The 27,331-nt window shown below is 40.9% G+C and overlaps 4 protein-coding genes and 1 non-coding gene across 7 annotated transcripts; 2 read left to right on the plus strand and 3 right to left on the minus strand.

Annotated features, from left to right (window-relative positions):
• Positions 1-162: 162 nt before the first annotated feature.
• On the plus strand, positions 163-6,897 carry LOC113030732 (F-box only protein 40-like). Its single transcript, XM_026182417.2, has 6 exons — positions 163-362; positions 936-2,102; positions 3,378-3,664; positions 3,834-3,965; positions 5,338-5,677; positions 6,420-6,897. Exons 1-6 carry the CDS (start codon positions 360-362, stop codon positions 6,636-6,638), a joined length of 2,148 nt encoding a protein of 715 aa, XP_026038202.2. The 5' UTR covers positions 163-359; the 3' UTR covers positions 6,639-6,897.
• A 111-nt stretch (positions 6,898-7,008) lies between these two features.
• On the minus strand, positions 7,009-10,365 carry LOC113030754 (TLC domain-containing protein 2-like). The gene is made up of 5 exons (XM_080307179.1): positions 10,103-10,365; positions 9,934-10,009; positions 9,708-9,790; positions 7,864-8,069; positions 7,009-7,350 (listed from the first exon to the last, which is right to left on the minus strand). The coding sequence occupies exons 1-5, from the start codon at positions 10,163-10,165 to the stop codon at positions 7,221-7,223; spliced, it is 558 nt and encodes a 185-aa protein (XP_080163305.1). The 5' UTR covers positions 10,166-10,365; the 3' UTR covers positions 7,009-7,220.
• Positions 10,366-10,997: 632 nt separating this feature from the next.
• On the plus strand, positions 10,998-23,186 carry aifm5 (apoptosis inducing factor mitochondria associated 5). Of its 2 annotated transcripts, none has more exons than XM_026183296.2 (19): positions 10,998-11,274; positions 11,365-11,455; positions 12,869-12,978; positions 13,205-13,314; positions 13,397-13,441; positions 14,233-14,314; positions 14,581-14,693; positions 14,780-14,866; positions 15,037-15,128; positions 15,599-15,729; positions 17,528-17,643; positions 17,738-17,809; positions 18,588-18,651; positions 18,912-18,988; positions 19,100-19,217; positions 19,666-19,764; positions 19,979-20,054; positions 20,154-20,258; positions 21,694-23,186. In XM_026183296.2, the coding sequence occupies exons 1-19, from the start codon at positions 11,259-11,261 to the stop codon at positions 21,725-21,727; spliced, it is 1,638 nt and encodes a 545-aa protein (XP_026039081.2). In that variant the 5' UTR covers positions 10,998-11,258; the 3' UTR covers positions 21,728-23,186. The 2 variants fall into 2 exon arrangements, with proteins under 2 accessions (XP_026039081.2, XP_026039083.2); XM_026183298.2 differs by having other exon boundaries at positions 11,002-11,274; positions 15,599-15,687.
• Positions 23,187-24,940: 1,754 nt separating this feature from the next.
• On the minus strand, positions 24,941-26,405 carry LOC145431428 (uncharacterized). Of its 2 annotated transcripts, none has more exons than XM_080307181.1 (2): positions 26,105-26,405; positions 24,941-25,385 (listed from the first exon to the last, which is right to left on the minus strand). In XM_080307181.1, exons 1-2 carry the CDS (start codon positions 26,108-26,110, stop codon positions 24,966-24,968), a joined length of 426 nt encoding a protein of 141 aa, XP_080163307.1. In that variant the 5' UTR covers positions 26,111-26,405; the 3' UTR covers positions 24,941-24,965. The 2 variants fall into 2 exon arrangements, with proteins under 2 accessions (XP_080163307.1, XP_080163306.1); XM_080307180.1 differs by having other exon boundaries at positions 24,941-25,447; positions 26,105-26,387.
• A 474-nt stretch (positions 26,406-26,879) lies between these two features.
• On the minus strand, positions 26,880-26,951 carry trnaw-cca (transfer RNA tryptophan (anticodon CCA)). Its single transcript has one exon. It is a non-coding gene; the product is annotated as a tRNA-Trp (tRNA).
• Positions 26,952-27,331: the final 380 nt, after the last annotated feature.

Below are 27,331 nucleotides of genomic sequence, written 5' to 3' on the forward strand. Positions count from 1 at the left end.
GCGCAGAATGAAAGTAGGCAGATTTCTGATGCAAGTGTCTGAGACGACCAGTAACCCAAACCATGTCTCTGACCACCCGTATAAGATTTCTCAGTCAGTGCTGAGCTCTATTTATAACACACAAACACACATAACAGACACACATGGAAACACTTGGTCTTTAAAAGTACCAGAAGGAGTGCGAGGACTTTCTCTCCTTTCAAACCTCAAACCCTCTTTGAATCTTACGCCACAGGATTCTGCTGATATCCTCTGATTGTCCATTTACATGCACTGGGCTCAGTCTGATTAACAGTTTCCTTTCTGTTCGCAGGGCAGACCTGCAGCTTCAGAGACCTGGCACCAGAGGATCTGAAAAAATGGTATGATTTCATTTTTGCAGTCGTCAGATCCCCCCAAAAATTTCAAAACGCTGTTGGTTGTTTTTCCTTCAGCAGCTTTACATTTGTCACATGAGGTGTGTTATGTTTGTCATCTCTCCATTGAACACATATGTTGTTTGCCGAAATCCTTTTTAAACCTGTCTTGTTATACATCTATTGTTTCTACTTTTAAAAATTGACAAAAGAAGCTGGCTTAGTAAGACCTCCTGAAAAATCAGTCTGGTCTCTCTTAGTTTTTCCAAATCAGAGTGATCGTTCTTGGGCATCCAACATGCAAAAGCATGTCCAGTATGATTGTGCAACAGCACAGATTTTTCTATGATATCACTTCGTAGCTCAAGATGGGATAGTCAGTCAATGTAGCAGCCAACACGATGTGCAGAAAGAAAGTCAGGTTAGAAACAGAACGTGCGACATTGACTCCTTCTTCACCTAATTCTTCTACATATTTCAGCTTTAATGAGTTGTGTTTTAATGTCTTGTGTTGCTTTTTGAGTAAGTCATCATTCTTACACGGCTGGCTCCTCCTGTTTATTTTCTCATTCAAATCAGAGTCACCGTTCTCGGACCTCCAAGGTGCGCCACCACATCCACTGCGATTCCTGCTACAGCTGCCGCTGCAGGGCTCGGGTAGAGGCCTCTGTGTGCTGCGCAGTCATCCCCTGCCGTCTGCTCTGTGGCGCTCTCTTCCACCTGTGCAAAGAAGAGGATCACCTGCTGCTCTGCCCTAATGTGAGGGTGCCCTGCATCAACGCTGAGTACGGCTGCCCGATCCAATTGCCTCGCTCTTCACGGGCAGCTCACCTCCAGGTGTGCCCGGCCAGCGTGGTGTGCTGCTCCATGGAGTGGAACCGCTGGCCAGCCAATGACGCCCACTCCTTCCCAAACATGGAGCTGCATGAAAACCTGCTCAGAGAAAGAGCGCAGGGAAGGTGTCTGGACCTGGCCTTGGCTCTGAAAGACCAGGACCGCCTCTTTCACTCCATGAAGATGAAGAAACTGTTCCCAGAGCTGATCCAGTGTGTGGAGGAGGAGGAGAGGAAGGAAAGGAGGATGGAGGAGGAGAGAAGGAAGGAAAAGGAGAGGAAGAAAAAGGCCATGTTGGAGAAGGAGGCAGCAGAAAGGGCAGCTGCAAAACAAGCCAGTGAGCTCGCCTGGGCCTCTTTTAACACGTACAATTTGAATGATAATACCCCTGATGACAAAGAAGAAGAAGAAGATGAGGAGGAAGAGGTTCGGGTCGAATATGAGCAGGGGCTTACACAGGAAGAAAGAGAGGCTCTTGCAAGGGCATCAGGAATAGAGGCTGATCATCTTGAAAATTACAGCGCCTGGGAGCGAATGTTCAGCATGGAGATGGGTGGATGCAGGGAAACTGAGGGGACAGCTGTGGCAGGAAGGGGACGGGGACTGGCTAAAGGGAGGGGGAAAGGCTTGAGCACCGTTACGGAAGAAGATAAAGCAGATACCTGTGGAGGTGCAACATCATCAAACACCTGCAAACTGCTGACCAGCACTCTGAACAAGAAGAAGTTTACATATGAGCGCCTGGAGCCAATGAAGATCATCACTGTGCGCACTTTCAAAGTCCCGACCAGCTTTTCTGCCAAGCAGAGCCGCATCCGCAACCCAGGTTTTTACAAAAGAGAGAGCAAAGCTGTGGATACCAGTGACCTGGGGGTGGCACTAGAGGCAATGCCAGTGTGGGAGGAAGTTCAGGTGAGGCAAAGAAATTGAACCTCCTTGTAGACTTTTTGTAAAATTGTCCTTTTAGACCTGCAAAGGCTTTAAAAAAGTCACTAAGGTACAGCAGAAACAAGCAGTGAACACAGCACTGATTCATTCAGATTCATTCATGCATTCAGACCTATCAGCAGACAGCTGCTTATTGTTTTAAAGGTGTGTCTTAATGTTTTGCTTGATTGCTTACTTGCTTTTAGCTTTATAGTTTTCAGTCTCTATTGACCCCAGAGGAATATATGTTGCATTCTGTTTCACGAGATAGTTGCTAATGCTGTGCATTTTGTAGTTTTGTTAGAGAGGTGACCCATGAATTCAGAATGGCTGAAAAGCTCTGTAGACAAGTCCAGTAAAGGATTTCCACAGACTCAATACCTCCTTTTGCATTACTCATAATGATTTTAAGACTTTCCATGTGCATTAGTTCTTCCTGCGCTCCCATCCACAGTCCTAAGACGTGTATGTCAAAGTAATTAAACATTATAAATGATTCAGCAACCTCATAGAGCTGAATCATTGTCCTGAATTGTAAGGTCACCTTACAACAAAATGCAACAATAATAATATTAAAAGAGATTTAAAAGCCAGGAATAATATGATTGTAAAACATATAAAGCATGATGGTTATAGCTGACACCCTGATGAAAACAGAGTCTAGCTGATGAAGGTGAATGGTAATAAGTTTGAAGCGAGAAGACAAAGTTACTGAAGTTCTTTCAGGTCATTTACAAAAATGTATGTCTATTTTCATTTTTACTTTCTTCGGTAGGTTTTAGTGCTGGGACACATGCAAAAATTATAAAATAAACCACTTAAGTTGGTTATCTAAGAGGAGAGTGTGGCTTTGCTGCAGGACAATATCAGAAAGAACTGTTGGGTTTTTTTTGTTTGTTGTTGTTGTTGTTTTTTAGGGCTTTTAATTTCTTTTTACATTTTATAAGCCGACAGTGTGAGTGAAAAAACTTCTTTCATGTTCTTGAGCAGGAATATATCTTTCTTGTACCTTCTTAGACTGTATTTTAAATCCTGGAGCATCACAAGCCAATGGAACAAAATGTGCAGAGAACAAATATTCATGTTTTCTCAAAGTACGGAGTAAACAAACAAGTGTTACTGTTTACTGATGACGTTTTCTGTCATATTTGTCATATGTTTAATAAATGAGAGTCGTTTTTGCTTTCGTTGTTGTTTAATGCTCACCAGCTACGAAGCTCCCCGATGAAATATTGCTCTGTTGTTTGATTGGCTGCTCAGGCCTCTCTGCTGTGCTCCCTGGAAAAGGAGCTGAGGGGTCACCTCATTGCAGAAAGCGTGTCCACAGACGGTCTGTTAACAGACGAAGGCACGCAGACCTACAGCTTTCTGTCGGCTCCTTTCCGGAGAAACACTTCGCTGGCCGACCTGACGGCTGTCAAACCGCTTGAGCTGCACCTTCAGCTGCAGGTGGAGAGCGTCACCAGCCGACATCACAAGGCCAGCTCTGCCTTCACCTTCCTCTGTGGACACACCTTCCAGCGCAGAGAATATGGCAAACATTACAAGTGAGTTGTTTTTTCTTAAATATTTAGGTTTTGCATCGTTTAAAGAGATTAAGACCTGAACAAGAAATACACAAAGCAGTCACTGACTCAGAATGATGCTCTAAACCCCATCTGATACTGTGAGAGCAAAGTGATCTATTTCTAATAAAAAATGTTCTGTCGTGTGCAGGAACGTCCACAGTGATATCCAGATGTGTGTAAACGGATGGTTCGAGCAGAGATGCCCGCTCGCTTACTTGGGATGCAGCTACAGCCAGAGGAGATTTCAGCCCTCCACACACGAAGCCACCATCAGCTACAAGTGAGAGAAATCACAGAGTTCATCGAAATGTAAACAAATTTAACTGTGAGCTGAAGCGTGTTAGAGGGGTACAGGGTACACATTCTAACTGCACTGTGTCCCAGTTACATTTCTAATTCACTTTCTGAGCTTTATAAACAATAAAAAAAAAATCAATTCAGAGTTGTGTAGAAAATAAAAAAGCTCTTTATACAGTCATGTGATAAAGAAAGTTTACACAGGAGTGCATAGACTCCTGTGTAAACTTTAGTGCTGGGCAGAGAGTAACTGCAATAATCTGAAAAACATTTGCAAGCAACAGTGAAGTACATTTACTAATTACGTCCTTTGTACAGATGAGACCACAGTGGAGGTTTGGCAGAAACTAAGCAACATGTGAGCACAAACACCTCAAACTAACTTTAAAGCACGGTGGTGGAGGAGTGATGGTTTGCGCTTATTTTGTAGCCAAATGACCTGAGTGCACTGCAGCCACTGACTTGAACAAACAAAACCATATCAAAGTATTCAAGAGTCAAATGTGAGCCTGGGTCATGCAACAGGGCAATGATCTCAAGTACAGGGAAAGAAAGTACTTTTGCAATGACCCCGTCCAAAAACTGATTCAAATGCTGTGGTGGGAACTTAAGAGAGCCGTGCATAACCGTGCGCCCACAAACCTCCATGACACAACATTGTAAACAAGAGTGGGCAAAGATTCCTGCACAGTGATATCAAAGTCTCATAAAGTCTTGCAGAAAATGATTACTTCACGTTATTGCTGCTAAAGATGCTGCTGAATCTGAGCTGCTGAATCGTGGCGCGTGTAGATTTTTTTTTCCACACTTCTCTTTATGTCAAAGTGAATCGTGTAAATCTGCAACAACTATTTGTAACCACTTGAGGGCAGCAGAAACACACTATCAAACTGACTAGTTAAACATTTTGCACATAGTTATCTGTTCACATATCCTGCAGATGCAGAACACAGCTGTCATGTTTTGGCCTCCTTGAGTAATATTTTCTCCTTTTTGGATGTTTGTAGCTTCTACAAGCACACAAATACACTATCTGTAAGTTTAGCTCTTAATGCTTCACTCTTATATTTCATTGCTTGCAAGGTGTCCCTGATTTTGGTTTTGGGCTGTAAAATTGAAAGCATCAAACTGAACAACGCTTCAGAACTTCAGTTAATCTTTTATTTCATCACAAGTCACACTTTTAACATCACACTGTTGTGAAAATAACAAATATGATGCATAAATTAACCTTAAAGCTACTATAACTTTTATTTTAACAATCTATAACTCAGATCAGAGTCAAAGCATTTTAATCCTCTGCAAATAAAAATCCAATACTCTTTCAAAGACCACAGTTTCGTCTGTACTTTCAGCGATGATCTAGGCTGCTTCAGCCTGATTCCCACCACCTCTGTTTGCCTGGGTGACACTTCCCAGACATCCAGGAGCACGGATGCCTCCACCAGCTTTGCTTGGAGGAAGAGAGGCAGTCGAGCGGGAGGAGCGGACGACTCGCTGACCTCTCTTCCCTACGAAGTGCTGTGCCACGTGGCCAGTTTCCTGGACAGCTTTTCCCTGTCCCAGCTGGCTATGGTGTCCCACCTCATGAGGCAGGTGTGCTCCTCTCAGCTGCAGGAGAGAGGGATGGTCACCCTCTGCTGGGAGAGGAAGACCTACTCTCATGGAGGAGCCAAGTGGAGGGTGAAGCAGAGGGTAAGATTGGAGCCACGCTAACAGGACTCACAGTAGACATAATGCGAGATATTTCATGTTTATCAGAATCAGAAAGACTTTATTTATCCCCAAGGGGCAATTAAGATTAAAAGTAAATATTAGAAATAAAGGCAAGAATACAGCATAAAAGAAGGAAGATATGAGGGACGAGTGCAAGTTTGGCTTTGAGCTGGAGGCACAAGAAACCAGATGATTGTTGATCTTGTTGTCATCATGTAGCAGGGTTGCCTTGATAGTAATCAAGTGATGCTACATTTAGTTTAGAAAACACAACGCTGACGTTTCTTACCAGGCTGTTTAATTGTTGAAGGCCAAAGAAGTAATCGCATGCAACATTTCACAGCAAAAAGTCAGTGAATGAATGCAATTTAACATCTTTGTAATCATGAGTCTTTTTTTCTGACTTCATGAATCACATAATTCATGCTGTGACCACTTGGAGCAGATTATATTAGAAATATTGACTTCACCCTAAAGAGCACCCTTATCTAAATATAATTGAAGCAACTTCAGAATAAATAAAAATGACAGATTGAATGGTTTCCCAGTTTGAAAAAGCAGAGGCCTGCAAATCACCTCATTTTTTAGACTACTGTAATAGTGACCATTCTGGACAATCAAAGCACTGAAAGATTTAATGTGAAATAAAATGTGAGATATCCCACTTTTGCAGTCAGGACCTTATATTTAGTTGCATCTCCATCACTGTTCATCACTGCAGGTCTGGCAGTTCAGTACCTTGTTCTCTCCGGTGGATACGTGGTGCTTTCAGGATGTGCCGCCTATCTCAGAGCATCTAAAGGTGTGTCGTTATTATGAGAGGGAGTCCAGGACGGAGAAGATTTACCTGCCACGCATGCGAGAAGAAATCCAGCCCAACACAAGCTGCAAACCTCCCACTCTGGTTACCATGTTCCAGCAGAAGAGAATCATGATGTAGTTCACTGTAAACTGGTCTGGTTTGGGGTTTTATTGCATGTTAACTTCTTTTCCCCCTCCTTCTATTCCTATATCTCCTGCCACTGCAGTTCACTTTAAAATTACAGGAGAAAAATCACAATAAATATAAAATTAATGCTTACAGAGATAAGTTTTGGGGTCACATGTTGAACTGAATCTTAGAAACTACATATATTTAAAAATGATGTCAGAAGAGCACTGAAGTTCATTTTAATTATAAATAAATAAATCAAGCTACAGATATCTGCTGTTTTTATTCACACGTTTCTTTTTCACAGATGCTTTGCAAATGGTTATAAACTGAAATGAGAGGGATTTCATGACTAAATAGTATCACCAAACACTTTATCTTATGCATCCACATTTTATTTTATTTTATTTTGTGTTACGCCTGTAAACAAAACATATTTGCTTAGAAAATGAATTGCAAGTGCAGCGTTAACCACGTGATGAGGTAGAAAACGGATTCAAGTCACTTGTGCAGGAGTAACACAGCTCTGCTTCCCCCTAGTGGTTCTCAGTGGCATTGCGCATGTTTTTGAGGATATCCGCTTTAAACATTTTATAAAACATCGCCACGTTCACTCAGGCCGGCGGCCCCCATCATCAGGACATAACGAGGAATGTGTTCACTGTGACGGGCCAGCCAGCGGCTCATCCAGCCCAGCGTGCAGGCACGAAACACCAGAAACCTGCAGATGAAACAGAAGAAACAAGCTGACAGATACCAGTCTACACTAAAGTCACCATGCAAGGCCCAGATAGTGAAAGCTTGGGATTCAGTATCTTGCACAGTATCTGAGATATTGATGTGGGAGCAGCTGGGATAAAACTGGCACATCTGTGATTATTGGACAACAGTTTCAGGCAGATAAACACAAAACAGGCCTTTCAGGAAACAGATTAAAGAAGTAAAAGTAGAGCGCAGATGGTTTCCTGGAGGCCTCACAACTTTAAGCTCAACAATTCTGGTTACACAACCAATTATTAGGTTTTGGGGGAATTAGCTTTTTCCTCTCCTTAATAAATGAAGCCATCATTAAAAAAAATTAACGAGGCTTTACTCAGGCTAAGTTTGCATAATATTAACATTTATTTGATGTAACATATTCAAAAATGCTTTTAAAAAGGTGCTTTATGATCTTTTCCCACCTCGCATAAAAAGATCATTTCTTCCTGCTAAAAAGAATTCCTGAACCAACTACGTTCCCACGTTGAGCCAGCTGGTGATGCTGTAGGCGAGAGAGGGCTGAGGGGCGGTGAGTTCAGTGCCTGGCTTGTTCCTCCGTCCTGAGAGGATGAGGAGCTGTCTGAGATGAAGGAAAACAGAGTTGATCTCTACCAGCAGAGACACTGCTGCAAAACCCAGATAGAGGCGGGACGTCACAGCCAAACCGAAGCATGAGATCACCTGAGAGAAATGTTAAAACAGCACATGCAAAGAGACAGCAATACAACACTTTATTTACACGTTAATCATGCAAAAATCACAAGTTTTAATCATGGAAAATGTGAATTAGCTAATTTCAGACCACCCAGAAATGAATGTCAGTAAGTGATATATAGAAACCTGCTGGACCATGATTATTAAAGGCTTTATAGCCTTTAATAATTATGAATTTTTATGAATGAATTTTTACACACCATCATTAGTATTTGGAGGATGAATTTCAGGTTGTCAAGCTCCACACGTCCCCTGAGATCAGCTGATCTGTGCCAGCACACACCAGCTGATGGCTCTGCTGATTGATCTCATAATTATCAGTTTTATATTGGCTGTTATTGATGCGTGCTGCTGCCCTCCCACTATTGAAAATAATACCGCAGGAAATAACAGAATGACAACAGAAGAGAGTTTAAAATGTTAATAAATCGCTGTAAATAAAGTTTGGTAAAAGAGTTATGTAACTAAACATTCTGTGAGATTTTTTTTTTTTGCATGAATTTAATGAATTAAGTATCTGGATAAATTAAAAACAAGCCAAACTTGATGAAGGAGAATATACTGTTGGGTAACCTCAGGAATGTGGTGACCCACTCTGAGAAAACTGGACGCAAACATATAAAACTTGAACCTTGAACTTTGATCAGAAAGGCTTGTGCAGGATTAACTGTTCGCCACGTAAAAATAAATAACTCGCTGTGTCTTTGGATAAAGTAGAACCTGCATAGAGATACTTAGCAGCACAGTCAGGAGCAAACGCACCATGACACAACATGTGCTGCCTGAAAGCAGGTCTGCTGTATGCGCTGACAGTAAAATCACAGCATAGAGCAGCACGACTGAGGTTTCGCTCACTGACCTCGTCGTTATCACCCGGATATGGGATGAGTGCTATCACCAGACTGACTCAACTTTGTGCTTGTGTTCTTAGATTACACACTCAGGAGATGAAACAGTACTCAGATCCCGTATTTTAAATGGATGACAGAAATTAAGCTTATGTGAAAGTTCAATAAGGAAGATCTGTAATCACTCATCTGCCTGCTTTCCTGGCTCTTCGGCTGCTAGTCTGTTCATTTCATTACTGCCACTTTCCCCTGCTGTCAATCTCAATACTGACATCGTTATATTCTTCATTACTACTTTCTTCTTGCCTGGCTTCTTTGAGGCGATCAGCCTCCACTCTGCGTTGTTTAAATCTGTGATCTCTTTTCAGACTCATCTCTCATCTTCACTTCACTGAACTCAGGTTTCATCTTCACCCCCACCAGCATCTCAACTCCGCAGGGTCTTGTCCAAAAAATCCTATCAAATCCTATCCTGTGAATAGCTGCATCACTCTACCTCCATATTCAAAAATGTAAAAAACAAAACAAAAAGCAGCTCATTATGATCTCTTATGAGGTCATAATTTTCACTTACATTTGTAAGGACAAGAGAGAAGTATCTTAAGTATCTTATTAACTGAGATAGATGGATTATTATTCCCTGTTTTTGTGTAAAATAAACTGATGTGTTCCCGTTACAAAAAGTGTATGTTGGTTCATGTTTTCACACTGTGTTAGCAAAAACACACCCAAGCATTAGACCCACAAAGGTCATTACCAAAGAGTGGTGGAGGAGTAGCTCCCAGGACTGTTTGAAGGGCTGGTTCAAGGCCATGTCTAGGAAGTCGTGGATAAAATACCCTGGAGGAGAGGTAGAAATATGCGTGCAGGCTAATGTATTTAAACAATGCTAAAGTATTAAACTGCTATCAAGTTATTTTTTGAAATTCAATGTATACACATTTGCATGTGTGTGTGTGTGCGTGTGTTTGTGTGGGCATCACCTGTGGATAAAGACTGTGGGAGTGCAGGGAGCAAAAGGAGATCAGGTCCTCCATCATCTGAGGGTGACGGTAAAAGCTGCAGGGCGAGAGAGCCCACAGGAAGAGTGAATATCGCACGAGTAGAAAACAAACGTCCACACTACCCTGACTGCTGCGCGCCTCTACGAACCATAAAACAGCCCCCGCTCCTGTCAGGCAGCTGTGAGCTAACGACGTGCTGACATTCCTCCATTTCCAGGCTTTCCTGTGTGCCGGCTGCGGTTTTGGCAGGACTCTGATGACTGCATTGAGCAGTTTGAAAGAGCCGGCAGAGCCTCCAGTGAGAAGAAGTGTTGATTTCAAATCCATAACAATAGTTGAGCGGAGTTCACCTCACGCATGTCCAGTGCATACCTCAGTGGAAACACGCTTCATGAAAAGAGAGCATGAGACGCTTGTGTCACTGTGAGGTCACTGTTATATATCATATATTGTTTCTAGTCTCTGCCCTCTAACGCACATCACGCACACCAAGTGATAAACTTATAGCTGATAGTAAAGGGCCGTGGACACATAATGGTACGATTGCCTCTCAAGGACAACAACCCTGGCTTTCATAACTCACTTTCGCTTCATCTTTATGACATCTTTTCAGCAGTACTGTTAGGTCTGCTGAACAGTTCAGCAGCTCTACTAGCCCCACACACATATGTACACACACGCCAAGTTTTCCAACAACTGTGATCTCAACAATGTTAAAAAAAGAAACGTTTTGTGAAAGCCGAGTTGATGGCAAACTTGATGTTTGCACCGGATGTTCTTAATGAAATTCCTTGTGGCACATATGGGCGAAAATCTGATAGACGTGCAGCCTCATGTGTGAATGTGACCACAGTGCCTGACTTCAGTGTTTCTGCTTTAGAGTGAATTATAACCACCTGTGGTTGAGTAAGTGTTGCTTTGTCGCCCCTCCATTCAGCGTTCAGCCTCGTCAGCTTTTCTCTGTGCTGCCGTTGTAAAAAAACAAAAGAGCAGGGTCTCCTTTCTCTGCGACAATACGGCGGCTGAACATGAGCCGCCACAGTGCCCAAACTCTCCGCTCACTGCCTCACCGAAGACACTTTCCAGGGTGATTAGAGCCAAATCATCTACTTTTCACTGGACCAACTGGGATGCAGGTTGGGGATGGACTGGTTCCCTTGGAAATGGACTCCCATTGTTCATCTGCTGAGAGGAAAGCAAAGTGACGCAGGACTCAAATTGTTTCCACCTGAGCGTCTGAATAACCTTTAATGTCCCTGGGGTTCGCCTTGGTGTCTGCGAGCTCTTACAGCTGAATCACAGAGATGTCGACCAAGCCGTGTGAGTAGCCTCAGCAGAGTGGTGTCTGAAAGTAAACTGATGATCATTCATTTGATGACTCATTTATTTATTTATAATGTGTTTGGGCAGCCCGCGGAGAGCTCACGGACTCTGATTCAGAGAACCCATCAGAGGAGCTGACAGAGGTGGTTTGTCTGGAGTCAGACCTGCAGGATGGACAGTAAGGAGGGGATGGGGAACCTGCAAACATATGCCTTTGTGTTTTAACCACATAAACAGTTATTGCTATAAATTTTAAACTGGTCTCAGTGTGACATCTAAAACACTTGAATGATTTATAGCAGGGATGTCAAACAAAAGGGACAGGGACCAGAAACGGCCCGGCAAAGAGTCCAATCTATTTCGTTTTTGTTGTTGTTTTTTGTCCTCACAAAAATGGTTAATTTCTGTGAATAAACCCTTTTTTCTATTATTACTGGTCAGTCTGAGAAATTAGACTTTTTTTTTGTTATTTTCCACATTTATTTCTTACAATTTAAGCTCAAAGAGTCTTGCTCAGAGATTTCTTTCTTTGCTAAAGCAACATTTCTTGGCCTCTCTTTTTCTTAAATTAAGACATCTCATAACCTTCTTTTCTTTGACAGTAAGGGGAATTTTCCTTGGGGCTGAGCTGTATGTACCTCACAGTGTAAAACGCATTTGACCACAAAACCCCCTTTATTTAGATTATTTAGACACTCTGTGGGGTCTAAATGACAGTGGGGGTCCCAGTAGATGAAAGCTCCGGAGTGAATATATGTCTGTGCCATCTGGTCAAAACTGTAGATCAGACAGTGAATACCAGCCTCATAAACACGAGCCAGAGACACTGGGGCTATTGAACCTGTCTAAAACCCAACAATACTACGACAGTTTTAGTGAAAATACTACCAGGAGGCCTTGTCATTGATCGTACCCCGTCAAAAACTCCCCAAGGTTGCAGTTTTATCAAAAAATACAGCCTCTGCGGGAACAGGGGAGGGGTAAGGCATCAACAAAGTGAGTACAGTTTATAAGGAGGATAACACGACCACCTTGTCTCTGGCTGAACTGAAGCTCTGGTTTTCAGACTTTTTCTGGCACACCACACTTCAGAATCAGCAAAAGGTTGATGGCCCACAGACTACAGTTTTCATCGGGCACTTTTTTTTAAAAATAAAAAAGCCCAAAGTATTCAAAAAATATTTATGCCCAAAATGGTAACTTTATGTAATTTGATTACATGTAAATTTTTGTGCATAATTTTGTTGTATAAATTCAATCTAAAACATTACATTTAATCTAATCTGGTCAACTAACTTACTTGATAGGTGTGCATTCAGTTTATACCCATTAATGATGAATTATTTTAATACATAAACCTTTGATTTTATACATTTCAGGTGCATTTTACTTAAAAAAATATTTTTTTCAGTCCAGATAAAGCCATCCCTGCAGACACGACGCTTCCACGGCTGGAGGAAAAGACCAAGTTGAAGTGTTAAACAAGCTTAGATGTACAAACAATGAAATTTATCTTATTCTAAAAAATTAAAAACCTCTCTCTCTGTGTGTGTGTGTGTGTGTGTGTGTGTGTGTGTGTCTGTTATCTCAGGATGATGGAAGTTGAAGTCGGACATCACGGTGTGCTGCTGACGCGCAGTGGGGGTAAATACAGCGCCATTGGGAACCAGTGTACACACTACGGCGCTCCACTTAGCAAAGGTATGAAGACAGGAAGTCTGAAGAGGAATTTCTGTGACATAGATGTATTTCAGTCTTGAGTCAAGTCTGGGTGCTTGTGTGGGCAGAAAAGTGTCATTTAAGGAAATTTATCTTGTCTGTGCACACTGTAAGGTATCAGACTGGTCTGAGCTTCATATGTGTTTCTTATGTTTTAATAATTTGTCTTCATCTTGTATTTTTCTTGTGCGCATCTTTGTGTGTTCAGGTTTTATTTCGGGGAACAGAGTGCGCTGCCCGTGGCACGGCTCCTGTTTCAATGTCCACACAGGCGATCTCGAGGAATACCCCGGCATCGACTGTCTACCTTGCCACAAAGTATGAACCGGAGAGACAGATTGATACAAAGCTTATGAGCACATTTGCTGTTGTTTAAATGTTTTTATTTTCTCTTTTGAAGGTCCATATTCAAAACAGCAAAGTGTATGTGTCCATAAATAAAAAGGTAAGTAGGTTACCTTTTCTGTTTTAGTAATATGAGGCCATTTTAATCTCCTGGTATCGATCTCTTCAGCGAGGAAAGAAGGCCATAACACAACTAATTCTGAAAACCTTTGTCACTGAACACAGCTCCCCGCTGCATTCATGAACACTAGTTAAAACCCAGCTACAGGAAAGAGAGGCTGAAATTATTGCCAGGGAGTAACTGTTGGAGGGAGAACCTGGATTTTTATGGTGGAGGCGATAAACACCAGTTGATGACCTGACTTCAACATAGCAGACTCCTGGTACTTCTGCAACCCAAATCTGTGACCCACTGAAACAGTTAGCACATTACAAAACTTAACAAAAGAGGACCTTTGCAGTTGAAAACACAGATTAATCAAAAATGGGGAGCATATTGCTTTAAAAACTAAAACAGTTGGGCCCCAAACACTTATCATTTTGTTGTTTTTAAAAAAATAGGATGCTACAGAGTGGAATTTCCCTGCTTTTCTTAAGTGTGACGTGTCAATAAATTCATACTGAGCACATTTTCCCCTTAAAAATCATTAAAATATCAAGTTTTATCTTTTTAGTTCATCACTGACACAAACTCTTATGCTTTATTTTGATTCACATTTTTGTAAACTGGTTTGTAGCTGAAAGTTGCAGTGAACAAATGCACTGAAGGGCTGTCTCATGTGACTGGCTGATTTGATTTGAACCTAAGAAAGCAACTGAAATAATTTTCTGTTTGTAAATATCAGTTGGTACCTACTGATGACCTGACCATGTGTTTGATCCATGATTCAGACTCTCAGGCAGGAGAAAAGGATAAAGCGTATGGGCACTGCAGTCCCAGGAGTTACTCACACTGTTCTGCTGCTGGGAGGAGGTGAGTGTGGACCAATATGTGTGTGTGGTTGTGTGGCTTCAATAGGGCACTTAACTGGCATCTTCCACCATGTCCTCTCAACAAATAAGTAAATGTAACAATTTTGCCTTGGGATTTGAGTAAATGTGTCAGGAAAATGAGCCGCTTCTCTGATCCTGCAAAAAAAGTACATGTATGCTGTACATGGATACGTGCAGGTATTAGACTGCGTTGCCTCTGATTTGCTTCCTTTGCGTGTGTGTGTGTGTTGTTTTGTGTAAGTGTAGGAGCCGCTTCACTCAGTTGTGCTGAGACGCTGCGGCAGGAAAACTTTGGTGGCAGGATCATCATGGTGACCAGAGAAGACCTCCTACCTTACGACAAAACACGTCTGAGCAAGGTTCAGCACAGCGAATAACTCGACACAAACACATGAAAGTCTCTATGAATTTTCTTCACTTCACTGGAGTTTCGCTGATTTCACAGGTGATGAACGTGGAGAGCGACAGCATCCTGATGAGGAGGATGGAGTTTTTCCATCAGTATGACATAGAGGTGTGGCTCAGGAAAGAAGTGAGTACTTCCTGTATGACAACATCCTGCATGTGCTTGCATCTGTGTTTTATCTCATAGACATTGTGACCTTGAGGTAAATCTTCATCCGGACAGCAACACATGTGGGAATGACTTGCTATCTATGTGATTGAGTCATGCTTTGAAACTGGTTGCTGATGTGTTTGCAGGCGCTTTCCGTGGACACAGACAAGAAGACGGTCACATTTGATGATGGTTCAGTCCAGAGCTACGACCAACTCCTCATTTCAACTGGCTGCAGGTACAGACAACCTCACAAATATGTGTACAAACACATACTTGGCTCCAACACAAACACCTTCTCTGGCCTCAGGCAGGCATCAATTATTCCCCAACTAAAATATTATTGTTAGTGTCCTCTCAGTTTTATTATATATTTTTAAGTCTGCACATTTGATGGAAAAGTTTAAATAAGAAAAATATTATAATTCACTTTTACGATAAAACTAAGGAGACTTTATTAAGCTGAGTCTCAGAGTAACACCACCTTTTCTGAAAAAGCTGGGTTGCTGCATAAAAGGTACCTAAAACAGCATGCAGAGGTCGGCAAATCTCATAAACCCACAGTAGAAGATGGAAAACACATCAAAAGTTTAAAACGAGAAAATTTACCGCTTTGAGATATAATTAGTCGTTTCAAAAAATCTGTGAAAGGATCATGGAGCATCCACTTTACAACAGAGTGAGTTGCTTCTGATCCCTGTCCTTTAGAGCAAAGGGTCTGGATGTTCCTGGCATGAACTTGGGGAATATCAAGATGTTGGAGACGCCAGAGGACGCCCGGCAAATCCACGCAGCCTGTACGGGCTCCGATGTTGTCCTCGTGGGAACCTCATTTGTTGGTACTGATTACTATGGTTTAGAGCTGGGCGATAGAACGATAACTATATGTATTGCGAAATAACTTTTTCTCGATAGAAAAGTTAAACTATTGTGATAGGCCTCATCTCTCTTGTCCTCTTAAAAAAAAAAGAGGAACAGCCAATCCAAATTAACTAGCGCAGAGCCGAACCAATCACAGCCGCAGCGTCACGTCACGTGACTTGTTACGTACAGCACAAGTGCCAAGCCGCACATGTGTATTTGTTTTGGAAAGCAGCCAGCTGCCGTGCCGCCCGGGTAATGGAGGAAATGAGTGTGCTGACTAGAGAAAAATCAACCGAGAGCGTGACCGAAGGTTACCGAAGAGAAAACAGATGATGGTTCCGATGCAGGTGTTCTGGGAATCCATCCTACCTGACAAACCATCCTACCTGTTGTTTCTACGCATGCGCACAACACGAAATTCAGTGGCGTCCTACCTTTGTGAATATAAGCTAGAAGCATAATTTTACAGCTAGAATTCAGTGGCAAATCATCTTACCTTTGTTAATAAGAGCTAGAAACATACTCTGACGGGTATAAATACGTGTCAAACCATGCTACCTTTCTGAATGTGACCTACAAGCATACTTTAATGGGTAAAATGAAGTGGCAAACCATCCTGGCTTTATGAATGTGAGCTACAAGCATACTCTGATAGGCAAAGTTAAGTGGCAAACTGTCATACCTACTTACATTTGTGCTGGAATTACTATGACAGCAGAAATGTGCATAAACTACTTACGGTAGGACGTTTTGCCAAAGTAGGACGTTTTGTCAGAACACCGGAGAGATTGTTGTACGGAAGAGCCATAGAAGTTCCGTAGTGTGACGGTATTTCGGCTATTTCAAGTCTGACAAAAAACAGAGTAGCGCGCACTGTAAATTGTGCCGAAAGCAAGTCTGGAAATACAATAAACCGGTGCATGCTCAATCTCTGACTGGAAGCTCTAATTCGTCATTCGGCTTTTGTCAGACTAAAGTAACTGTTAAAACTGTTTGAAAAGCTCAGCTATACAACAAGGAGAGATTGAGAATTTCCTTTTAGTTCTCAGTTTATTTGATATTGACAAAAGTTAGTCAGTTTTGTCTGTTCTTCTGTAAAACAAACTAAGATTTATTTTTAGAATTAATATTTTGTTTCTAAGTGGAATTGACAATTTAGTCGTCTGTTTCGTTTGTTCTATTTTGGAACTTAAACGCTTTAGCGGCTGCCTTTTGTGTAGTTTGCAATATTTGCCTTTATTTATCTGAAAAAGTCTCATGTTCCTTAAGTACATCTACCCTGTTGAACTTACTATGGGAAATAAATATTTAAATCAAAACAAGCTGCTGATTATTTCACATTTTACTTGTGAGCAACGGCACATTTAAATCTTACAAATATAGTTATTTGGCTTATATCGTGATATATATCGTTATCGCCTGAAATGAAAAAACATATCGTGATATGAAAAAATCTTATATCGCCCAGCTCTACTATAGTTACTATGTGCACATTTGTATTGCCTGGATTTGTGTAGAAAACAAAGCTAGTGGAATTATATGCTTTAACTGTGAAAACTTCCTTTTTTCCTTTCTTCCCTATTTTTATATAGACCCAAAAGCCTACAAAAGAGAGGAAAATAAAAAATTTAGTTTACAGCATCAACATCTTTTAGCTTTATTTTTCTCTTTTTTTCTTTGTCTTTTTGTTCGCATCATATGTCAAATATTAAGTAAAATATATTATTCACACTGATATTCGCTCCAGCACCTACAATTACATGTTGCTTTCAGGCATGGAGGTGGCATCTTACTTGACAGACAAAGCCTCCAGTATCACAGTGATAGGCAGCAGTGAAATGCCGTACCAAAATACATTAGGTCCTGAAATCGGCAAACTCACCATGACGGTAAGAAAGATGAAGAGATTGAGATGTACGTGTTATTCCCTGACAGTAGTTCATCTCCAGCTTACCTGTTTGTTGTTCACTCTTGTTTCTGTAGATGCTGATTGAGAGAAATGTGAAATTCTACATGAATGATAGCGTGACAGAGATCCGAGGTGTGAATGGCAAGGTAAAGTGAGGAGATAAACTTCATTCCAGTGTCACGATTTGCACTGGCAGAACATGTGGATGGAGAAAGAGGACCCAAATGCAGACACTTGGAACAAAACTATAATATAACAAAAGGCGAGCCGTTTATTTGAGGTTGGGAAAAGGTACAAAACAAAAGGCAGATGCACACTGAGGCGAAACTAGAACTAAACTGGGAAAAACTAAATGCTAAACACAACAGACAAAGAACAAAACCTTGAACATGACAAAAACCTGGAAACATGGAGGCATGACGAGAACTCAACAGATGACCTGACAAGGAATCAATGAAAACACACAAAATGCACACTGGAGGTGATCAGGGGAAGTGGAAACACATGGGTGACAGCTGATTAGAATAAACATATTGATGCCACAGGGGAAGTGAAACTAAACACAACGAACACGGGACACCAAACCTCTTCAAAATAAAACGAGAAACATAATGAGATGCAGACATGAAACGCATGAAGAGCGACGGAAACTTAAACAGAGGCATGAAGACACAAGGGAAATCTAATAAACAATGAACTATAACAGGGCATCATAGGCAAAAAAGAAATGAACTTAGATAAGCTAATGAACTTAAACATAAACCATAAACATCAAAATATATTAAGACTCAAAAGGCTGGGTCAAATGGCCCAGGATTGTGACGCCTAGTTTTAGATAAGAATATCAGCAGTTTTATCTTCAGTAATGAAAAAAAAAATACTAACACTGAGTTCTTCCTGTCACATTCTGTTTTATTCCTCAAGGTGAAGGAGGTTGTGCTGAAAAGTGGAAAAGTTATCCCAGCTGAAGTTTTGATTGTAGGTATTGGTAAGTGGAAACATATCAGAGTCTTTTATGAGTCTTTTATTAAGCAACACAGAATTCTTGAAAGCTTTTATAATCAGAATCAGAATCAGAATCAGAATACTTTATTAATCCCGAAGGAATATATGTATATATTCACTTAAATTACTGTTGCCAGCATATTGTAAATATGTCTGATGTTAATGTTAAATGACTTGTTGAAATTGTATACAAATAACTGAGTGAAATGACCTGATTAACTGCTCCTATTTTTCCTCCATTAGGCACCATGCCGAACTCAGAGTACCTAAAGGACAGTAAAATACAGATGACCTCAAAAAACTTTGTAAAGGTCGACAAGGTCAGCGGTTCACCCGATTATCTACAGCACATAAGCCTGACTTGTACTTTTTCCCCAAACTTGTGCTTTGGAACATTGATCATCAGTTCTCTGTGTGTATCCCTCCTGCAGTACATGCACACCAATGTCCCCGATGTCTTCTGTGGTGGTGATCTGGCCATGTTCCCACTGGCCATTGCTAAAAACAGGATGGTTAACATTGGACACTGGCAGATGGCACAAGCACAGGGTGAAGCAGGAAACATATAGACTTAACTGGAAAGTTTCACAAAGAGACTTTGATGCACAAAATCAATGTTTGACATTTACCATGGGAAGCACAAAAGCTGTTAAAATGTCATCTATGGGAAGCGGGACTAAATTCACGAGAATTCTGGGTCAATTTATATTACTTAAAGCTCCAAAACTGACATCAACACTGTCAACCTTACCTTTGCTCTCTCCTTCAGGCTGGAGTGTTTACTAAGCATTCTGATGAATACAAACAATAACAAATTAAATATCAATTTGCATATATACATTTTAATTTGTATAATTTTTGCTATTGCTTAAAAATTTATGGTGCTATTGATTCATGGTCTCAAAAACTCATGTATAAAATATGATACACTGGGTGTTACAGGGTAAAATCCCATATATGTCATTTACATGTTAAACTTTTTTGTGTGTGTGTTAAGGGAGAATAGTAGCTCTGAACATGCTAAACAAAACAACTGAACTGAACTCAGTCCCTTTCTACTGGACTGTCCTTGTGGGTAAGACCATCCGATACACAGGTGGGTATACACACACACGTAAATATTTACTGGCACACAAAAAATCAGGTGTCTTATTATCATTATTCATGTGAAGTTATTACATCTTTCTTTTCAGTCTTTGCCATCCAAACTGTTTATTTTACTGCCTGAAAACACTGTAGATAAACCCTCTGTGATAGATTTCATATGTTTCTGCATGCCATTGTTGAATGTTTGCTTTGGCTGTGTGCAGGCTATGGGGAGGGATACACTGAGCTCGTGATAAAAGGACAGTTTGAGGACAGGAAGTTCCTCGCATTGTACATTAAGTAAGTTGTTGTTAAAACTGTATTCAACTGTGATAGAAAAAATGTAACCATTAAATAAATACCCAGATGTGTATGTTTGGAATGTTTTTTTCCCTGTAGGGATGAGGAGGTCATAGCAGCAGCTGGCCTGAACTTTGATCCAGCAGTGTCGGCAGTAGCTGAGAGACTCGCAACAGGAAAAGTCATCACAAAAGACGAGGCCCAGTATGTAAAATCGTTAAGTTTGTTTTACACTTTGTTTCTATATTCCCATCTTCTGATTATTTTAGTCAAACTGAATCTGAACAATATGACTCCAGAGAGACAATGTAGAGAGATTTATTTTTGTGAAAAATGAGCCATGTTTCTTACCTAGAGGTTGGTGGAGTCCAAAAAAAGATCTAACAGAGTTTCATTGTTTAAGTTAGACACCACAGGTGGTCAGGAACATGACTTCAAAGCTGTTTTGAGACATGATGTCCAGACATTGTTCGGATAATCAAGCCATTGCCTTGTTTCAAGCTGGCCTTTATTACACGTAGCATTCAAAAGAGATTCAGACAAGTTCTAACTAAACAAATACTTTTGTCTCTGGTGATGCCTGGGATCTGGGTAGAACATGAATGCTTCTCACATGGGCTCAATCAAACTTTTCATAGGCTTTGTAAAAATCTCAGATCACTAAAATTTGAAAACAGTTTTTCATGGCATCATTAGAGACGTCCCTGCATAGGTCAGTGTCTTTTTTGCCCATGATATCATCTTGTTTTGAAACCAAACATGATGAATGAGGTGCATTTCTGACTAAGAAATATGGAACACACTTGTTAGCTAGGAGCATCTTAATTTCAAAATACAGCATATCCTGTTTAACACTCAGAAAAAATGTTTCCTGAGACCCTGCTACTTCTAGCAGCAGTCACATCATCAATAAACAGATGATCTGGCAGCCATACATGCCCATGCCCTAACGCTGTCACCATGTTTCAAGTTAATCTTGGTTTCATCTGTCCAAACATTATATTAGAGCTGCATCTTCTCTTTGCATGTTTTCTGGTAAAGTCTGATCTGACCTGCTTGTTGCAAACGCGCTGTGTTTCCATTCTTGAAGGCATCTCTTGATTGTTGACCATAACAATGATACCTCCTGAAGAGTATTCTTGACTTTTAAATGCTGAATGTTGTGAAGTTGCTTTACATAGCCTCCATCATCCTGCACTTACAGTTTTAAGAATGAGCTAGAATGGTCATTCAGCCACTCCTAATTTTTTTTGGTTTTTCAATCTAATGATGACTCACTCGCTCACTTGCTTTGGTATCTCTCTGGACCTCATATTGGGACTTCCAGGAAGACGTTGTTTCTGCTTAATTTCTGAATGAATAGCAAGAGAACAGACCTTCAAGGTCATATAAGCACCTGACAGTCATCTGTCCAATTAACTTTCTGAAAAAAAGGGAGCTTTGTATAAAAAAGGTTTTAAAAATGGATGTATCTATTGCAATACTTTTGTTAAACATCTTGAATTAAAGCTGAAAGTCAGCACATCGCATGGTGATTGATTTAAAATTCACCGTGCTGGTGAATGGAGGCAGAATTACACAAGATAAGTGGAAATCTACATAAAAGCATTTTTTGAAATATTTTTTCTCTCTCTGACAGATCAGACGACCTGAGCTGGCTGCAGCTGTCCTGATATTCAGCTCCTTACACTCGTCTGTCCAATGTTCGTTCCTCCGTATGTCTCTTCTTCAGCACGGCTCACAAAAAGGACCAGGGGGAGTTTGGAAATGTGGATTGAAACTTTTCAGTCGGAAGAGACAAACTTCACTTGCGGAGGGAAGGAGCACCAAACACAGTGAAAGCTGCAGTAACAGCTCAGCATCTAATACGGGCTGTGTGGAAGTGCATACCATGCATTCAGTGCTCATGTGAGGGGGAGTCCAAATGTCAACAACAGATACCTCAAAAAGATGCAACTTATAGGTCTTCTTTTTTAAATCTAATTTTTTTGTCATTAATTTAACAGATTTTTTATTTTATTTCATGGATTTATGTCTCCAGGAGTGTTTCAGTAACAGTCCAGAGACATCGCTGTTTAAGATGCCTCAGTATGTTCTCTGCTGTTAGTATTTAAAGCTCACTTTTACTTGGATGGGGCAGCTGGAAAAACATAAGTGACCTTAATGCCCACTACATCCGCGTTCGTGGTCCGGTCAGTGAGTTGGGGGGGGGGATTAGGAAAACAGAGGCAGCAGTGTTCAGCTCTTTGAAACAGAGATGCTGAAACAGGCAATGGTAACAAAATACACCAACAGCAAACAATAGGCCTGCAGCAAACAACGAACAAAAGCACTGCACAACAGAAATGCTGCGTTTCTCTCTCTCCTCCCGCCTCAATCGCTCTGCTGCTATCTTTAATTCACACCTCAGCTTTTACTGTTCGCTCTCAGCAGGATGCCTCAGTTCACCCAGGACCTTTCAGGGCCAGATCCAGTTAGTAGTACCAGTAGTGATATTTTAGGTGGTAGTAGGTGGTAATGGCTTTTTTTTCTCTCTGTACTAATGTTGCCTGTCAAAGATTTAGTTTTTTTTTTCTTTGCAAAGGGCAGGCTAAACAGTTTTTTTTATTAGCATTTGAATTGAAACTTGTTGCTTGCCATTTTAATAAAATTGAAGCTCTTATCTTATGTAAGAGAAATAAAAATTGGCTAATTGTGCAAACCTAAATACAATGAAAATCAAGCTCTGGTGATGCAGGGGGAAAATGGCTAATTTTACAGAGAATTATGGATAGAGCAGGTGTATTTCATTGCACAGGAGATGACTGACTCCTGTGATATTCAAGTTACCTCATTTCTGTATGTACAATGCATTTACAGTATAATGCTGTAAATTCACAGGAACCCAGTCACTCTGTAACAACGAGTAATCTATGATATCCTCGGTATAAGAACATTATTAGATTTGTTTTCTTGAGGTGACAAGAAGAAGACACATTGATGAGCATCATCAGCCCTCTTGTTAGTAACAGCGTTGTTATCATTTCAAAGTGATTCTTGATGCCAAGAGTAAGAATAAAAGTGAAGTACTTGTCATTTAAACATTTTTGTCTTGTTTTCAACTTTGAATTTAAAAAAAACTCAGGCATATCAGTTTGGTCTCTGTTGTATTTAGTGACTCATGAGAACATATGATTCACTCAGAGAGGGACTGTTCTGACATCTATTGTCCACCAGTGGTAGTGTTCCTACACAGAGTGGACAGAAACAGGAAGTAATCTGTCCCACTTCATAAATGTACACCTATAATTACACTTAATTCTTTATGCGATTTGAAGGACATTTAAGATGTTGTATGTTACTGCATTTGCTCATCAAACATCTTAGAGACAGTAAAAGATCTATAGCACAAAGAGCCTTAAGCTGCATCCACACATGAAGTGATTTCGAGTTATGTGGTGACCAGAAACCTTTGAAAGCCAATGAAACTTGGTAGCAATTGCAGGTTTTAAGAAACTTTGGCCCACTAGACAACTATAGAACTATAGAAATGTATGTTTTTTGTATGCTAAACGTCTTCACATTGACACAAAGGGGAGTGTCTGGCCCACTTATGGCCAAATTGGTTTGTATGTGATGCAACATGCAAAATCAGTTTGACATCCTTTCATTAGAGGATTGACATATGATAGGGTGGTAAATACATTATAGGGTTACCTAGGCAACCACAACCTGGAACGTCTACTAGTAGCCAAACATCTGTGTCAAAGTGATGCTTTACAGACAAACTGCTTCCTGTGTGGACGGGGAGACATCATACTATAATTAGTTTATGCATATGTATGGATGTATGTTTGCATGTTCCCTATTTCCTCCTGGGGGAGTGGAGCCATCTTGATGAAACTTTGCATAAACATTGCTTAGGGAACTGCGAGTGCCAGCATCTATGCATATACAAACATTTTCCAAAAATCACATATACTGTTAAGAAAAAATTTAATGAACACTTTATATTTAGACTACAGCATCAAGTCAAACTTCTAGAATATTGATCTGTTCAATTAAGTAATTGAAGGGGTTGTTAATATGTTTTAGCTGCTTTGACGAAATTAACAGCAGGTGGGACAACAATGAGACAAGCCCCAAAACAGGAATGATTTTACAGGTGGAAGCCACTAACATTTTTTTCCCTTCTCATCTTTTCTGATTTTTTTTCAGTAGTTTGGCATTCGCATAGCTCATATATGTATGTATATTTGTATGATCTTTATCTGCTGCATGTAGCGTGGTGATTTTCTTGTCTGCATAATTGTGGCTATAAAGTTCAAATGTGATAAACAGACACCCACTGCCATTTATCAGTAAGGGATTTAGTGTTACACAGTTAACAGTTTAGAGGAGCAACAAAGAGAAATAATGAGTTCAGGACTTTGCACATTAAATTGTTGCTCCATCGTGTCACCGACAAGCTTTTTACTGTGTTTACTGTATTGTGCTTAGACTGACAGCAGAGCAGCGCTTTGTTACAGTCACATTGCCACCCCCTCTCTGCTGGACATCTTTCTTTGTGGTTCTCATGCTGTAATGGATCAGCCCCCCTTCACTTCACTGACAGATGTGAGTTGGGTTCATGTTATGTGATCCCGACCGGGTTTTTGCCCTGAAAGATCAACTCAACTTCTTAAGGTGTGCTCAGCAGGAGGCGTTCTTGTCGTGAAAGCTGTGGCATTGTGGTTATGTACTTTGAACCTAAGCATTTCTGTTGGGGCGTTTTAAAGGGTGTTCAGCTGCTCAGTTTCTCTTTGGTCCAGTGTCTTAACAGCACCCTAGGATCTTTACTTTGTGTCTCACACTGCATAAATCTATTTTAAACTGTGAACAAATAAATCCCGAGGCCACTAACAGCATAAGGCTCTCTTTTGCTTCTTTAATTCAGTGTCTGCTCAGCTGCAGTAATGACGCAGCCTCCTGCTGGTCACATTTAGCTGGAACCTTTTTCTCTTTAGGAAAAGTCTGTCTTAAGGCGTCCTGGGTTTCTTTTAACAGAGCCTCTCTGTGTGCAATGTACCGCTGCCGCCTGTTGGCCCTGTACTGCTCCAGTCTCTTTGCCTCAGCCTGGGGATCCTGCAGCACTCCCTCCCACCTCAGGCTGAGAGTCTGAGCTGGGAGAGAGTGCTGCGGGACATTGAGCACTGTCACGTATCCCTGAGCAGTATCTCCGTTTCCATCGCTTTTATGGTTCTCTGTCAGCGTGGCTGGAGAGTCCTTGCGGTGATTTTTCCTCTTTCGTTCTCGTTTCTTCTTAGTGGAGGCTCTGATCTTGGGAACCTGGTCTTGGGACTGACCCGGACTCTGAGGAGGCACAAGGGCCAGCGGCAAGATGTCAGGAGGCAAAGATACAGCCAGAAGTTTCTCTGTAGGGAAGCATTATAAACATGTAGGGAAACTAGCAAACAAAACTGAGGCTTCCTATTACTAATGACTTCCTATGGAGATTAAGGACTTTTGGCTTGGGTTACAGTAGAGAGCTATGATAGGTTAATGAGGAGGCACGGGGTCGATTCTCTAACGACCTATTCAAGTGATTTGAGGGATGAAACATGAGGGTCAGATGTTTTTCCATGCCTTTTCTTTTTTTTTCTCTCTGTAGCATGACCAATAATAAATCAATGCTGTGCTGTGAGAGTTTCAAGAGCTTTTTATTAGGTCACAGTTTATCATTTCAGAATGGTTTCTGTACTAGCTGGTAGCATGGACTCCATCAGAAACATACATTTCATGGTCTGCTTCTAATATCCTTTCAATAACAAAAAATGTGGCACTGTAATTTAATTTCCTCTCCTCTAACGTGCCCTCGAGGCACAAATCTAATTTTCAGTGCTTTTCAGCACGAGGACTTCATTTTTCTAGATTTTGAGGTTGTCTTTGATTCAGAGATAGGCAGGTAGATCCATCACATATTCTTTTCATAAACTTTCAGTGTAGTGATTTTACTAGTTAAGGGAAAACACATAATATTATATATGAATCAGAACTTGAGTTCCACTGATAAAAAAAAGAGAATAAAATACCTGCATTTTCACAGTTGGAAACAATGCTTTTGTTTCTTTTCTTCTTTGTCTGCATACTGGTGTCTCAGTGCCGATGAGTAGGTCTGCTCACGCCAAACCAACTGATGAACAGGATAAAATTCTTCTTAGATTATTCTTCTTACTCACTGCAGGCAAGAAACCTCGATGGAAACAAGTAGCCTGTCAGCAGCTGCCCTTCAATCTTATTTATTTAAAACAAATACGTTTTCTACAAACGGGGGGAGATGGGCTAAGTACTGCGAGCTGCAGAGCTACCTTTTGTGCCTCACAATCACGCTACACCGCCAAGTTGCCAAGTGACGCCTCTCCATGGCAACAGGACACACCTTCCCAGAGAAGAATGTCTTCGGGTCTCGTCGACACGTCAAACGAAGTAAGCCGAATTCGAGCTGCACTGTTCGTCTTTGCTCTGTGATCCTGACCGTGCTGCCAGCTGCCAGTGAATCAATCACTTTGACAATGAAGACATTTTAGAAACAGAAGGATGAACCTCATAGACTTTATTTGTTTAGCTGTTTTTATCTGACGCATTAAGTTTGCTGTTGATTTGGGAACCACGAGAAAGTTGATGGGAATCACGGGAAATCATGAGAAAGTTGAAATTGAAAACAAGTCTTATTTTTGTCTTCTGGGGAATACAGTGACTTGCATGAAGCGCGAATAGGAAACCAGTGACAGACAGGTATTCTGTATTTGAAATCGGTACGTTACACACATCATGAATAATGTGATTGTTGCCCAGGGTTAAAGCAGTTGACCCCGACGTGATTTGAACACGCAACCTTCTGATCTGGAGTCAGACGCGCTACCGTTGCGCCACGAGGTCTGTACTGTGCAACGAACAGGTTAAAAAAAATAAAACACTGAAAGAGCTACGAGCCTCTGGGCAGTGACATAATCTTTAAAAAATAGTTTCTATTTTCAAAATCAAAAGAAAAAAACTTTGTCATTGTGATTATTTAAGTTTATAAAAAGCTGGAAAGTAAAAAAAAAGTGTTTTAATCATGTTTAAGGGACTGAATGCCATCTGTAAAACTTTCGTCCTTCACACTCCTGCATGGGGATTTCAAAGCACTTCCACTGCATGCTGTGTGGTATTTTCTAGGGAGTTTCCATCCTTTTCCTGTTCCACAGAGTCGTGATCACCACTGGTTCCTTGTACTGCACACACATCTGCCTTTTCCCGTAATTATTAAGTGTTACATG

This window comes from Astatotilapia calliptera, chromosome 10 (genome assembly GCF_964374335.1).
Source record: "Astatotilapia calliptera chromosome 10, fAstCal68.1, whole genome shotgun sequence".
Lineage (NCBI taxonomy): Eukaryota > Metazoa > Chordata > Actinopteri > Cichliformes > Cichlidae > Astatotilapia > Astatotilapia calliptera.

Bases quoted from the DNA above. Each gene is read 5' to 3' on its own strand.
- LOC113030732 (XM_026182417.2), top strand. The intron at 3,665-3,833 runs GTGAGTTGTTTT...TGTCGTGTGCAG, and splicing joins GAATATGGCAAACATTACAA to GAACGTCCACAGTGATATCC. The intron at 3,966-5,337 runs GTGAGAGAAATC...CTGTACTTTCAG, and splicing joins GAAGCCACCATCAGCTACAA to CGATGATCTAGGCTGCTTCA.
- LOC113030754 (XM_080307179.1), bottom strand. From the start codon at position 10,165: ATGGAGGAATGTCAGCACGTCGTTAGCTCACAGCTGCCTGACAGGAGC. The intron at 10,010-10,102 runs GTTCGTAGAGGC...CTCGCCCTGCAG, and splicing joins GGAGCGGGGGCTGTTTTATG to CTTTTACCGTCACCCTCAGA. The intron at 8,070-9,707 runs GTAATGACCTTT...CATTTCTCTCAG, and splicing joins TACTCCTCCACCACTCTTTG to GTGATCTCATGCTTCGGTTT.
- aifm5 (XM_026183296.2), top strand. The intron at 14,315-14,580 runs GTGAGTGTGGAC...GTGTAAGTGTAG, and splicing joins TGTTCTGCTGCTGGGAGGAG to GAGCCGCTTCACTCAGTTGT. The intron at 14,867-15,036 runs GTGAGTACTTCC...ATGTGTTTGCAG, and splicing joins AGGTGTGGCTCAGGAAAGAA to GCGCTTTCCGTGGACACAGA.
- LOC145431428 (XM_080307180.1), bottom strand. From the start codon at position 26,159: ATGCAGACAAAGAAGAAAAGAAACAAAAGCATTGTTTCCAACTGTGAA. The intron at 25,448-26,104 runs GTATTTTATTCT...GCTTCCCTACAG, and splicing joins TTCCAACTGTGAAAATGCAG to AGAAACTTCTGGCTGTATCT.